At 51.9% G+C, this 14660-nt stretch overlaps 1 protein-coding gene across 2 annotated transcripts in view; it reads right to left on the reverse strand.

The window, feature by feature from the left end:
* The window catches only part of LOC147112748 (histone deacetylase 2), a 59071-nt gene that overhangs the window by 11055 nt on the left and 33356 nt on the right, over positions 1 to 14660 (reverse strand). For both annotated transcript variants that reach the window (XM_085997353.1, XM_085997354.1), the window contains 4 exons: positions 11266 to 11358; positions 11000 to 11108; positions 10734 to 10874; positions 4459 to 4567 (listed from right to left, as the gene is read on the reverse strand). In XM_085997353.1, the coding sequence (XP_085853479.1) occupies positions 4459 to 4567; positions 10734 to 10874; positions 11000 to 11108; positions 11266 to 11358 (452 nt within the window). The remainder of the gene's footprint in view (positions 1 to 4458; positions 4568 to 10733; positions 10875 to 10999; positions 11109 to 11265; positions 11359 to 14660) is intronic.

The raw sequence follows: 14660 nt of genomic DNA on the forward strand, positions 1-14660 counted from the left end.
GCATGACTATGGAATTAGAACACACACATCCACATTTTACAATAAAACCAAAAGGGTTTCACACATGCAAAAAATGCACATATCCAGTCAGCAAGGTAGATTTTCAAATTGCCGTCGGGCATAAAACTGATGTGGCTAGGCTGCCCATTATAGAAACTACCCGATTTTAAATGCCATTGATTTCAGTGGAAATGAAAATCGGGTTTTATGCTGAGGCAGCAAGTTGAACATCTATTTTTGAGCGTGAAGTGCTGCCCACCTCAGATTTTGGGTGTGCCAAGTGCATGTTAAATCATTTGAGATCAGGAATGGTAATTTTTGATTAAAATAGAGAATTATACTTCTTTACAGAATACACGTACACAGATTCCCTTTACATGGTTACCACATAGCCATATCATACCGTTAAGTTAGTAACACTTGCTAGGCTTTGCAACTCTGCTAACTTATCTTTTTAGCACTGTCATGTAATTCTTTCCCAAATCTCTTCTGTGGAAATATGGTCAAAAGTTAGGGAGGCGGGGGGGGGACAAATCAGACAGACAGCTCGCTCCTGATTACTGTCTAAGTTAGGGGCACTGAGGTTACTCGGAGTGGCCCCACCAGCACTCTCCTTGCGATAAACTCATGAAGTCATTGGAGAAGCTCAAAACATAACACCTAACATCGAAGGTAGTGTCCTTCCATTGCAGAAACATCATTGTTTTGCATTTTTGTAAATAGTTTGGAACCATGAGTTTGGGCTCTTGCTTGCAAGCTATTTGCAAATATGCAATGAAAGATTTTCCCGTAACAGAGCCTTACTGCGGCCGGGGCGGCGCTAATTAAAGGCCGCCTGCCAGCAACTGCTCCCGTTGCCGTCCCTGGCCTCCTCAGCAGCTCTCCCGCGGAGTGCTGGCTGTGCTCTGTGAGCCCGGCATTCCTCTCGAGTGCCTGGCTCTTTTGCCGGCACTCCAATCCCTGGTGGCCCAGCTGGGCCCCGGGTCGCGCTGCACTAGGCCCCTCCCTTTTAAGGGGAGGAAGGCCTGCAGTACCGCGGCGCAACGTGCCACAGCGCCACACCGCGATATTCCCTCGCAGCAGCCCGAGGGGGAGGCGGGGCGCTTCTTGTAGCACCCCGCTTCCCTCTTGGGGCGCTACCGATGAATTTCGGCCACGGGGGCGCTAATTTTTTCAGCGCCCCAAAGGGGGCGCGACTCAATTTTTTCCCCTTGGATTCTCAAACATAAATAGTAAATCACAGTGGTGGGGATGGGGAAGTGATGACAGAATCCAAACAAATTAAACAAGAATCTGCAGATCTCTAGTTGAGCCTGAATTCCTACTCAATCTGAAACGTCACTGTCCCATATAATGCAACGAAACAGGATTAAACTGCAAGCTGATCATGTTCATTTGCAATTTTAAAAGCCATAGCTTTACGGCTTTGTTAGAAGCATTTTACACTTGCTCGTAAGGGATCAGGAGCTCAGACTTTGGGGTCAATTTTAACTCAAGTGCGGGGAATTGGCGGGTTCCCCGAATTTAGTGTTTCCCACACGAATCTAAATGGGTCTGAGATTGATGCAATTTTAACTCAATTGGCCAATTGATTTCCAACGTGTGGGAAGCCTTGGCAATTGAGTATTTCCAGTCAGAAAGTCGCAGAATAGGACGTCATCATTGCTGCTGCTTTTAAGGTCCACAGCAAGCCTTGCTTCTTCTGCAGGCTTCCAAACTTCACCATTAAGATGGCACAGGAGCCTGCAGGAGCAACGGCCAGCGGGAGGGCAAGAGCTGCCCCCAAATTTGATGAGGCTTCACTCCAGGCATTGCTGGATGGTGCTAGGGCCCACAGGAAGGTCCTGTTCCCTTCTTCAGGGAGGAAGAGGCCTCCCAGTCAGACCAAGGCTGTGTGGCTACAGGTGGCAGGTGAAGTCAACTCCTTGGGGCTCACACGGCACACCTGGATGCAGTGCAGGAAAAGATTCCATGACCTTCATCGCACTGGAAAAGTAAGTATGAAGTTTCCATCACCCTCAATCTGATCCCCATTGCCTTTCCTCACCAGCACTCAGCTTTAGCAATCTCTTCCTCCACATCCCACTTGACACTCACATCCATGCACCCTTACCCATTCCCTCTCTCTCTATGCTCACATTCACATAACTATTCCACCATGCAGCCCTCACACTCCCTCTCACTCTGATGCTTTGAACACAACTGACAACACACAAGGAGGGCCCTTGGTCTTGCAACTTCACTCCATCTTTGTCTCCTTATAAGTATCTATGCTATGCAATCTCTGCACTCACTCCTGCATTGTCACTCAACCTCCACTTGTCTCCCTCATTGCAGGAAAAGAGAGCGAGCCAGGACAGGAGGAGGGCCGCCCTCATTAGCCCAGCTCACCCCCTGGGAGGAAGCTGTCCTGGAGATTGTCGGGGCTGACAGAGATGCGGAAGTTGGGGAAGGACAGACAGGTGCATCCCCGCAAGCTGGTGACAGAACAGTTTTCCATCTCTCTCATTGGCATTGCATGAGTCGCTGATAATGATTCTGAAGCTACATCATATGATCATCTGCAAAATGCAATGTGCATGTAACCTTGGCATCACATCTCTAACTTTTTTCTTGACTCCCCCACAGGACCATCGAGAGCCCCCGTCCCCAATGTGCAGGAGGAAGAGCTTGAGATGCCAGACTCCTCAGAGGAATCTTCAACCTCTGAGGGCGCAGTGTCAGCAGAAATAAGCGCACCCAGCACCAGCGCAGACACTCACACCTCGGTGGGAACTTCGGGACATAGAGTAGTCACCTGGTGTATCACAGCTCACAAGTGAGCATCAGCAGATTGTGGAGACAGGGTCAGCAGTGGAGAGTCCTCATCGGAGGGTGCAGGACTCTGCCAGCTCGGCTCAGCTGCATGTCGACCCTCTGCCTCCATCCGTAAGATCAGAGGTGATGGAACTCCATGCACAGATGCAGGAGTCTCTGGCAGGTTTTGTCTCCAGGGTCACTGCGAGTGTGGCGTGAATGGAGGAGTCCATAGCGAACATGAGCAGAGCCTTTGTGGAGTCAGTGGCACATGAACGCATCAACACGGAAAGGATGTCTACCTACGTGGAAATGATTGCTGCCTCCGTGGTAAGGCTGGCTACCGTAGAGGAGAGGATGGCAACGGTAGAGGAGAAGAGGGCTACGGCTATGGAGGAGGTTAGTCGCCAGGGTATGGAAAACATGGTGAGTGTTCAGAATAGAATGACATCTCTTGAGGAGTGATGGGCATCTATTGAACAGAGAAACCAGACCTTCATGGAAGTCCTTCTGAGTAGGACTGCCATTGCAGATACGGGTCCCCATGGTCCCCCTGATGTGCAGCAAGGTGCTCTCAAGCCACTTGCAGGCACTGACGGGGATCTGACCCATGAGAGGGAGGTTGGTGGCAGACCTCAAGGAAGTGGGGGCTCCTCTCCAAGCGCTCACACTTCCATGCCACTGCAGAGCCCTTGGTCAGAGCCCCACCGGAGTCCACACCCAACTGAGATAGACATCTCAACTCCTGCACAGCCGCAGGAGCAGCAGACTGCTGACGAGCCCTCACATGCTCGCCACCCCAGAGGATGCCCGCCAAAGGTGTCGAGACAGGAGCAGCAGGAAAGTGAGCAAGGGGCCTCCACATCTGCTGAAGCCACAGGGGAACCACTATGTAGGAGCACGCGTAAGAGGAAAATAAAGCACAAATAGTCACAAGGGTAGTCACTTGGGTGAAATGTGTATTTGTAAAAATGCCATCAGTGGTTTGTTTTGCATAAAAATTCTGATGGCAACTTCTGCAGTTGTGGCGTGTGTCATTTCACGAATGGGGCTGGAGGTCCGCTAATGCTAAGAAGGGAAGGAAAAAAAGGCCTCCTATGCTTCTGGTAGATGCCTCAGTTGAGGAAGCGCTGAGTGAGGGTGGCGAGAGGGGTCTTGCAGCAGGTCACACTGGAGAAGTGTGTGAGGCTCCAAACTTCCACAGGTGTGGCTAGGCCTGGTAAAAGTTGCCCCAGGCCTGAGACAACAAAGTCCTGCCACCTGCAAATGATGACTGATCAAATATCCTCTTTAATGGTTGACCTGCAGCTGATAGTCAGCAAGCCAATAGTGTTCACGCCAGGTTTCACAGGCGTGATCCCCACCAGGCGTGTTTTACGTGGGAAAAGGGTTAAACAGGCAAGGGCCTGTTAAAATGGGATTATAAAGGCCAATGAGTGCTGTTTTAAGGGCCCTAAAGACCAGTCCCGCCTGTTGCAGGCGGGACTGATTCGGGACCGTCAGACACACCTGGGTTAAAATGGCTAGGTGTCGGGAACCAGGCGGGGGTGTCCCGAACCCCAGGTTTTGCGATTTTAACCCCCCCACACGCCTCAAAGCCCGCCTGAGTTAAAATTGAGCCCTTTGTGTTTATGACCTATAAAAAAAATTCACAGTACTTACTTAATCTTTTCCATATATTCCAGTGTGTTCTGGTTCGTCATATTGGAAGGACTGATGTGTAGTTTAAAGTCTGGCCCGAAGTACTCAAAATAGTCATTGTATGGTAATTCTAAGTTAGAAAAATAAGCAATGTAAGCTCAGGACCATGATAATGTCAAAGATACATGGCAAGACAACAGTGCACTTAGAAAATTATAATAGGATTGGGCAGAGTCATCATGGATTTATAAAAGGGAAATTGTGTTTGACAAATCTGTTAGAGATTTTTGAGGTTGTAACTAGCAGAATAGATAATGGGGAACCAGTGGACGAGATATATTTGGATTTTCAGAAGGCATTCGATAAGGTGCCACACAAGAGGTTATTAATCAAAATTAAGGCTCATGGGATTGGGGGTAATATACTAGCATGGATTGAGGATTGGTTAATGGACAGAAAACAGAGAGTAGGAATAAACAGGTAATTTTCGGGTTGGCAGGCTGTAACTAGTAAGTTACCGCAAGGATCAGTGCTTGGTCCTCAGCTATTCACAATCTACATCAATGATTTGGATGAGGGGACCAAATGTAATATATCCAAGTTTGCTGATGATACAAAGCTGGGTGGGAATGTAAGTTGTGAGGAGGATGCAAGGAGGCTTCAAGGGGATATAGATAGGCTAAGTGAGTGGGCAAGAACATGGCAAATGGAATATAATGTAGAGAAATGTGAAATTATCCACTTTGGTAGGTATAATAGAAAAGCAGAGTATTTTTTTAAATGGTGAGAGATTGGGAAATGTTGGTGTTCAGAGGGACTTGGGTGTCCTTGTACACGAATCACTGAAAGTTAACATGCAGGTACAGCAAGCAATTAGGAAAGCAAATGGTATGTTGGCCTTTATTACAAGACGATTTGAGTATAAGAGTAAAGACGTTTTACTGCAATTATATGGGGCCCTGGTGAGACCACACCTGGAGTATTGTGTACAGTTTTGGTCTCCTTACCTAAGGAAGGATATACTTGCCATAGAGGGAGTGCAATGAAGGTTAACCAGACTGGTTCCTGGGATGGGGGGATTGTCCTATGAGGAGAGATTGAGTAGACTAGGCCTATATTCTCTAGAGTTTAGAAGAATGAGAGGTGATCTCATTGAAACATACAAGATTCTTACAGAGCTTGACAAGGTAGATGCAGGGAGGATGTTTCCCCTGGCTGGAGAGTCTAGAACCAGGGTCACAGTCTCAGAATAAGGGGTCGGCCATTTAGGACTGAGATGGGAAGAAATTTCTTCACAGAGGGTAGTGAATCTTTGGAATTCTCTACCCCAGAGGGCTGTGGAGGCTCAGTCGTTAAGTATATTCAAGACAGAGATCAATAGATTTTTGAATATTAAGGGAATCAAGAGATATAGGGATAGTGCAGGAAAGTGCAGATGAGGTAGAAGATCAGCCATGATCTTATTGAATGGCGGTGCAGGCTTGAAGGGTCAAATGGCCTACTCCTGCACCTATTTCTTATGTTCTTATGTGCTAGTCCATCCTATTTGTACTCATTTAATAGCTCACCAAAAGAACTAGTTCTTTCATACTGCAGGCTACTCGAGGAATAGAATTCAAAAGCAGAGAAGTTAAGTTTATATAGTACCTTGGTTAGACCACACTTAAAGAGTACTGTGCACAGTTCTGGCCTCCATATTACAAAAAGGATATAGAAGCACTAGAGAAAGTGCAAAAAAGATTCATATGGATGGTACCAGAACTGAGGGGGTATGACGATCAGGAAAGACTGGGGCTCTTTTCTCTGGAAAAGTGAAGACTGGGAGGTGGCCCAATGGAGGTCTTTAAAATTATGAAGAGGATCGATAGAGTAGATGTAGAGAAGATGTTTTCACTTGTGGGGTGTCCAAAACTAGGGGCCATAACACAAGATAGTCACTAATAAATCTAATCAGGAATTCAGGAGAAATTTCTTTACTCAGAGTGTGATGAGGATGTGGAACTCGCTACCACATGGAGTGGTTGAGGCGAATAGCATAGATGCATTTATGGAGAAGCTAGATAAGTATACGTGGGAGAAAGGAATAGAAGGATATGTTGAAAGGGTGAGATGATGTAAATAGAGTGGGAGGAGGCTCATGTGGAGCATAAACACAGGCAAAGACTGGTTGGGCTGAATGGTCTGTTTCGGTGTTGTAAATTCTATGTAATACGTTGTGCACTAGCCAGATACAATTGAAAATTTATTTCCCTAGGGTCTAAACGTATATATATATATATATATATGTAGAAGCATAATTACTTAAGTCGGTATAATACCATACAGTACAATCTGAATTCTTAGAGATGCAACTGATTTGCCAAGAGAGTTCTGTGCCTGAAATTTCTTTGGAAGTTCTCTGGCGTGACATCAGGGGAACCCCCAGAGAAATGATGTAAATGGCTAAAAATGGTCGTTTATGCCAACTGGGTTCTGCCAATTGACTGAAGGTACAGTAAGGGATTGGGAGAACTCTGTTGAAATTCAAAGCCCTGATCAATGACAAGAGAACTCTATCGACATCCATTTCACTTATTTATATTTTACTAGCTGAAGTGCCCGGCGGTGCCGAGGCTTTTTCGAGGGCATGTTGTTGTTGGAAGAGAGAGAGAGAGAGAGAGAGCGACTGGGGGGGGGGGGGGGGGGGCAGGTGAAGGGAGGGCGGGGGGGGGAAGGGAGGGCGGGGGGGGGAAGGGAGGGCGGGGGGGGGAAGGGAGGGCGGGGGGGGGAAGGGAGGGCGGGGGGGGGAAGGGAGGGCGGCGGGGGGGAAGGGAGGGCGGGGGGGGAAAGGAGGGCGGGGGGGGAAAGGAGGGCGGGGGGGGAGGGAGGGCGGGGGGGGGAAGGGAGGGCGGGGGGGGAAGGGAGGGCGGGGGGGGAAGGGAGGGCGGGGGGGGAAGGGAGGGCGGGGGGGGAAGGGAGGGCGGGGGGAAGGGAGGGAGGGCGGGGGGAAGGGAGGGAGGGCGGGGGGAAGGGAGGGCGGCGGGGGGAAGGGAGGGCGGGGGGAAGGGCGGGGGGGGGGGAAGGGCGGGGGGGGGGAAGGGCGGGGGGGGGGGAAGGGAGGGCGGGGGGGGGGAAGGGAGGGCGGGGGGGGGGAAGGGAGGGAGGGGGCGAAGGGAGGGGGGGGGAAGGGAGGGCGGGGGGGAAGGGAGGGCGGGGGGGGGAAGGGAGGGCGGGGGGGGAAGGGAGGGCGGGGGGGGAAGGGAGGGCGGGGGGGGGGAAGGGAGGGCGGCGGGGGGAAGGGAGGGCGGGGGGGGAAAGGAGGGCGGGGGGGGAGGGAGGGCGGGGGGGGAAGGGAGGGCGGGGGGGAAGGGAGGGCGGGGGGGGGGAAGGGAGGGCGGGGGGAAGGGAGGGAGGGCGGGGGGAAGGGAGGGCGGGGGGAAGGGCGGGGGGGGGGGGAAGGGCGGGGGGGGGGGAAGGGAGGGGGGGGGGGGAAGGAGGGCGGGGGGGGGGGAAGGGAGGGCGGGGGGGGGAAGGGAGGGAGGGGGCGAAGGGAGGGGGGGGGCGAAGGGAGGGGGGGGGAAGGGGAGGGCGGGGGGGGGAAGGGAGGGCGGGGGGGGAAGGGAGGGCGGGGGGGGGAAGGGAGGGCGGGGGGGGAAAGGGAGGGCGGGGGGGGGGAAGGGAGGGCGGGGGGGGGGGAAGGGAGGGCGGGGGGGGAAGGGAGGGCGGGGGGGCGGGGGGGAAGGGAGGGCGGGGGGGGGAAGGGAGGGCGGGAGGGCGGGGGAAGGGAGGGCGGGGGGGGGAAGGGAGGGCGGGGGGGAAGAGGGAGGGCGGGGGGGGGAATGGAGGGCGGGGGGGGAATGGAGGGCGGGGGGGGGAATGGAGGGCGGGGGGGGGAAGGGAGGGCGGGGGGGGGAAGGGAGGGCGGGGGGGAAGGGAGGGCGGGGGGAAGGGAGGGCGGGGGGAAGGGAGGGCGGGGGGAAGGGAGGGAGGGCGGGGGGAAGGGAGGGAGGGCGGGGGGGCGGGGGGGGGAAGGGAGGGCGGGGGGGGGAAGGGAGGGCGGGGGGGGGAAGGGAGGGCGGGGGGGGAAGGGAGGGCGGGGCGGGGAAGGGAGGGCGGGGGGGGGAAGGGAGGGCGGGGGGGGAAGGGAGGGCGGGGGGGGAAGGGAGGGCGGGGAAGGGAGGGCGGGGCGGGGAAGGGAGGGCGGGGGGGGGGAAGGGAGGGCGGGGGGGGAAGGGAGGGCGGGGGGGGGGAAGGGAGGGCGGGGGCGAAGGGAGGGCGGGGGGCGAAGGGAGGGCGGGGGGGGAAGGGAGGGCGGGGGGGGGGAAGGGAGGGCGGGGGGGGGGAAGGGAGGGCGGGGGGGGGGAAGGGAGGGCGGGGGGGGTAGGGAGGGCGGGGGGGGAAGGGAGGGCGGGGGGGGGGGAAGGGAGGGCGGGGGGGAAGGGAGGGGGGAAGGGAGGGCGGGGGGGGAAGGGAGGGCGGGGGGGGAAGGGAGGGGGGGAGGGAGGGGGGGGAAGGGAGGGCGGGGGGGGGGGGGAAGGGAGGGCGGGGGGGGGAAGGGAGGGCGGGGGGGGGAGGGAGGGCGGGGGGGGAAGGGAGGGCGGGGGGGGAAGGGAGGGCGGGGGGGAAGGGAGGGCGGGGGGGGGGAAGGGAGGGCGGGGGGGGAAGGGAGGGCGGGGGGGAAGGGATGGCGGGGGGGGGGGAAGGGATGGCGGGGGGGGGGGAAGGGAGGGCGGGGGGGGGAAGGGAGGGCGGTGGGGGGGAAGGGAGGGCGGTGGGGGAAGGGAGGGCGGGGGGGGGGAAGGGAGGGCGGTGGGGGAAGGGAGGGCGGGGGGGGGAAGGGAGGGCGGGGGGGGGGAAGGGAGGGCGGGGGGGGGGAAGGGAGGGCGGGGGGGGGGAAGGGAGGGCGGGGGGGGGGGAAGGGAGGGCGGGGGGGGGGAAGGGAGGGCGGGGGGGGGGAAGGGAGGGCGGGGGGGGGGAAGGGAGGGCGGGGGGGGCGGGGGGAAGGTGAGGGCGGGGGGGGAGAAGGGAGGGCGGGGGGAAGGGAGGGCGGGGGGGGAAGGGAGGGCGGGGAGGCGGGGAAGGGAGGGCGGGGGGGGGGAAGGGAGGGCGGGGAGGAGGCGGGGGGAAGGGAGGGCGGGGGGGGAAGGGAGAGGGCGGGGGGGGGGAAAGGGAAGGGGGGAAAAAGGGAAGGGGGGGGAAAAAGGGGAGGAGGGGAAAGGGAAGGGGAGGGGGGAAGGGGGGGAAAAAGGGGAGGGAGGGGGTGCGGGGGGCCCCCCCCGAGGGTCGCGGCCCCCCCCCCCCCCCCGAGGTGAAGACCGCCGATTGCGGCTGTGCGAGACGGCCGGGGGGCCGGTTGCCAGGGTGACGCTTGACGCTCAGCAAGCCCCGCCCCCCGGCCGAGCCAGAGAGAGACGCCGCGTCTCAGCTCCTGCTGCGCGCGCACCCTAGCGGCGCTGGGCTGAGGCTCGGCCCTCCAGCCTTCGAGTGGGGCCAGGAGGTGCCTAGCTCGGGCGTGGATGTGAAGGAGAAGCCGAGGCTTCGAGGCCTACCTGGAAAAACGGGGAAAGGTAGGAAAATTAATGAGATTAGATAAGTTAATTCATTTCTAAATCATTTTTTTTAAAAACAATATGTGTTTTAAAAGCAACGTTTTTTTTTTTAAGACGCAGAGAAAGCAGGAAAAAGAAAGGAAAAGTTTGGAATCAAGATGGCGGCGACTCACCTCGGTTCAGAACGATAAAGCCCAGCCACACACGCACCGATTGGCCCGGCGGCACACGCCAGCAACCCGGCGTACGATTGGTCGAGCTCGAGGTCACTCTGTCGCTAATGAGCGGATAATGAGATGCTAATGAGCGGAATGTTGAAGGTTTTTGGGATACCGCGGGCGCAATTTTAGCCCGGCCGAAACGTAAATACGCTTAAAACCGTCTCGGAAGCGTAAGCTTTCTTTGGAGGTAACGCGCGCGTAGGTACGCCCTGTAACTTTCGAGCGCATAGCCCGCCAGACGCACAGGCGATGACAGACAGAATGACAGATAGACAGAATGACAGAAGTACCGATTTATATATATAGATTCCTGCACAAGTGATAAAATATGTAATCTACTGATCAAACAAGCACAAGTCAATCTACAGAATGTATAACTCAAACAAATGCAAACAGTGCACCAGTTTTTCTTATGCATCCAAAAAGGATTTTGTATGGTCTGAAACCAGTAGGAAACCTGTGGAAATCACTGAGCAGAAACCTTGCTTATTTACTTAAAGGTTGCCAGCCTTGAGAACGAATAAGGCTTTTTGTATCAAATAATTACCATTTGGAATCTCTATATCCAGTGCTACAGCAGTCTCATATGTCCAGCAGCGAGCAACATTGCGGATTGTGTAGCCTCCACCTCCCAGCATCAGTAGGGGTAAGTTGAAGGTCTTCATGAATTCCACACATTTAGCATGACCTATTTTAAGAAACAGTAATAATCTACAACAGCCCCAGCTACAAACTATTAGAACGCACTACAAGTCTTTCAATAAAAAATATAATAGTATTCACGATGATACATGATGGTGCATCCGCTCATACCTTTTAGTGTGAGATTGAAACATCCAAGTCTGTCCCCCGACAAAGAATCAGCTCCACACTGCAGTACAAGTGCACTGGGCTGGTACATTTCTAGTACCTTGGTCAAAATCTGCATTAAAAAGTGAGCCACAGGTAAGATGAACAGTTTAGTAAAATTGGCAGCACTTTATACTAAATTGTATTGTATTTCTTAAAATGTTGCATAATCACTTACAGTAAAGTTTAAATAATTACTACAGCAGTAAAATAAAATTCAAAATACTTACAGGCTTGAATATCTGCTCGTAAGACTCATCATCAATTCCATCTCGCAGTGGAAAGTTAACAGCATAATATTTACCTTTCCCTGCACCTATGTCCTTTAGGCACAAGACAAACAAAGTATGAATTCAGTGCCAATTTTGAGGCACAGTAATTATTGATGAATACTACACAAACATTACTTTTGGTGCATAGAACATCTACACCTTGAGATAGTGTCTTTAGATATGTTTATGTCTTCAAATTGCCACTTAATTTTTCCTTGGGTTTCCAACCTGAACTATCAATTTTGTCTATGGATTACTGGAACTCCAAACACACACCTCCCTGTTGATTGTTAGGTCTTGTGAATGAATTTGGACAATCACAACCACTTTCCAGAGGTCAAACCAAGAAGTGTTCTATTCCCCCCCCAGACATCCCCAAGCGAAATCTTTTCTTTAAAAGGTTTGCAGTCATTGAACAGCCTGTGTGGACAAGAGCAGGGACTGCAGGGAGGATGAGCAAACTGACCACAGCACCGTGGTACAGGGGCCCATTCAAGTTGGGGGAGTAAAAAGAAATGTAGTAGTGGTAGGGGACAGTATAGTTAGAGGGATAGATACCGTTCTCTGCAGCCGAGTGCGAGTCCCGAAGGCTGTGTTGCCTGGCAGGGTTAAGGACATCTCCTTGGGGCTGGAGAAGAACTTGGAGTGGGAGGGGAAGGATCCAGTTGTCGTGGTCCACGTAGGTACCAACGACATAGGTTGGACAGAGAAAGAGGTTCTGCTGAGAGAGTATGAGCAGTTAGGGGCTAAATTAAAAAGCAGAACCACAAAGGTAATAATCTCTAGATTACTACCTCAGCCACGAGCAAATTGGCATAGGGTCAATAAGATCAGAGAGATGAATGCGTGGCTCAAAGATTGGTATGGGAGAAATGGGTTTAGATTCATGGGGCACTGGGGCCAGTACTGGGGAAATAGGGAGCTGTTCCTTTGGGACGGGTTTCACTTGCACCATGTTGGGACCAGTGCCCTGGCAAATTGAATAACTAGGGCTGTAAACTAAATAGTCAGGGGGAGGGTTCAGGTGAAGGGAAATTTAGAAAGTTAAAGAGAAAGGACAAGGCAATAGTACAGGGTAGTGATAGGGGTAATGATAACCAGAGTCTGACAGGAAGGGGCAGAATGTACAAACATAAGACTGCACTGGCAAATATGGTAAGAGTAGGGAAAAATGGTAAAAAGACAACATTAAAGGCTCTTTATCTGAATGCACGTAGCATTCGCAGCAAGACAGATGAATTGACGGCACAAATAGAAATAAATGGGTATGATCTGATAGCCATTACAGAGACGTAGTTGCAAGGTGACAGAAGCTGGGAACTGAATATTCAGGGATATTTAACATTTCAGAAGGATAGGCAGAAAGGAAAAGGAGGTGGGGTAGCTCTGTTAATAAAGGATGAAATCAGTACAGTAGTGAGAAATGATATTGGCTCGGAAGACCAAGATGTAGAATCAGTTTGGGTGGAGATAAGAAATAGTAAGGGAAAGAAGTCACTGGTGGGAGTACTCTACAGGTCCCCTAAAAGTAGCGACACAATAGGACAGAGTATAAATCAAGAAATAATGGGGGCTTGTAAGAAAGGGACTGCAATAATCATGGGCGATTTTAATCTTCATATAGATTGGACAAATCAAATTGGCAAAGGTAGCCGCATGAACAATATGTTGTGGAACCAACCAGGGAGCAGGCTATTTTAGATCTGGTAATGTGTAATGAGGCAGGATTAATTAATGATCTCATAGTAAGGGTCCTCTAGGGAAGAATGATCATAGCATGATAGAATTTCACTTTCAGATTGAGGGTGAGAAACTTGGGTCTGAAACTAGCGTCCTAAACTTAAATAAAGGCAATTACAAAGGTATGAAGACAGACTTGGCTAAAGTGGACTGGGAAAATAGATTAAAGGGTAAGACTGTAGATAAGCAGTGGCAGACATTTAAGGAGATATTTCATAGCTCTCAGCAAAGGTATACTCCAGTGAGAAGCAAAGACTCTACGAGAAGGATGAACCATCCGTGGCTAACTAAGGAAGTTAAGGATGGTATCAAATTGAAAGAAAAGGCATACAATGTTGCAAAGATTAGTGGTAGGCCAGAGGATTGGGAAATATTTAGAAACCAGCAAAGGCTGACTAAAAAAATGAGGGAGAAAATAGATTATGAGAGTGAACTTTCAAGAAACATAAAAAAAGACAGTAAGAGCTTCTAAAAAAGGAAGAGAATAGCTAAAGTAAATAACAACAGAAAATGCTGGAAATACTCAGCAGGCCAGGCAGCATCCGTGGAGAGAGAAACAGAGTTAATGTTTCAGGTCTGGGACCCTTCATCAGCTAAAGTAAACGTTGGTCGCTTAGAGGATGAGACTGGGGAATTAATAATGGGAAACAGGGAAATGGCAGAGACTTTGAACAAATATTTTGTATCTGTCTTCATGGTAGAAGACACTAAAAGCATCCCAATAATAGTAGATAATCAATGGGAAAAAAGGGAGGGAGGAACTTAAAACAAATCACTATTACTAGAGAAAAAGTACTTGGCAAACAAATGGGACTAAAGGCCGACAAGTCCCCTGGGCCTGATGACCTGCATTCTAGGGTCTTAAAAGAAATGGCTGCAGAGATAGCAGATGCACTGGTGCCCCAGGGATCAGTGCTGGGTCCTCAACTATTTACAATCTATATTAATGACTTGGATGAAGGGACCGAGTGTACTGTTGCCAAATTTGCTAACGATACAAAGATAGGTGGGAAAGCAAGTTGTGAGGACACAGAGTCTGCAAAAGGATATAGATAAGTTAAGTGAGTTGGCAGATAGAGTATAATGTGGGAAAATGTGAAGTTATCCACTTTGGTAGGAAGAATAAAAAAGCATAATATTATTTAAATGGAGAGACTACAGAATGCTGCGGAACAGAGGGATGTGGGTGTCCTTGTACATGAAACACAAAAAATAACATGCAGGTACAGCAAGTAATTAGGAAGGCAAATGGGATGTTGGCCTTTATTGCAAGGGGGATGGAGTATAAAAGTAAGGAAGTCTTGTTACAACTGTACAGGGCATTGGTGAAACCAAACCTGGAGTACTGCGTACAGATTTGGTCTCCTTATTTAAGGAGGGATATACTTGCATTGGAGGCAGTTCAGAGAAGGTTCACCAGGTTGATTCCTGAGTTGAAGGGGTTGTCTTATGAGGAAAGGTTGAGCAGGTTGGGCCTATACTCATTGGAGTTTAGAAGAATGAGAGGTTCTTATTGAAACATATAAGATTCTGAGGGTGCTTGACAGAGTAGATGCTGAGAGGATGTTTCCCTTCATGGGGGAATCTAGAACTAGGGGGCACAGTTTCAGAAT

Source organism: Somniosus microcephalus, chromosome 9 (genome assembly GCF_052327205.1).
Source record: "Somniosus microcephalus isolate GS21.2 chromosome 9, FLI_Smic_1.0, whole genome shotgun sequence".
In the NCBI taxonomy this organism is placed as follows: domain Eukaryota; kingdom Metazoa; phylum Chordata; class Chondrichthyes; order Squaliformes; family Somniosidae; genus Somniosus; species Somniosus microcephalus.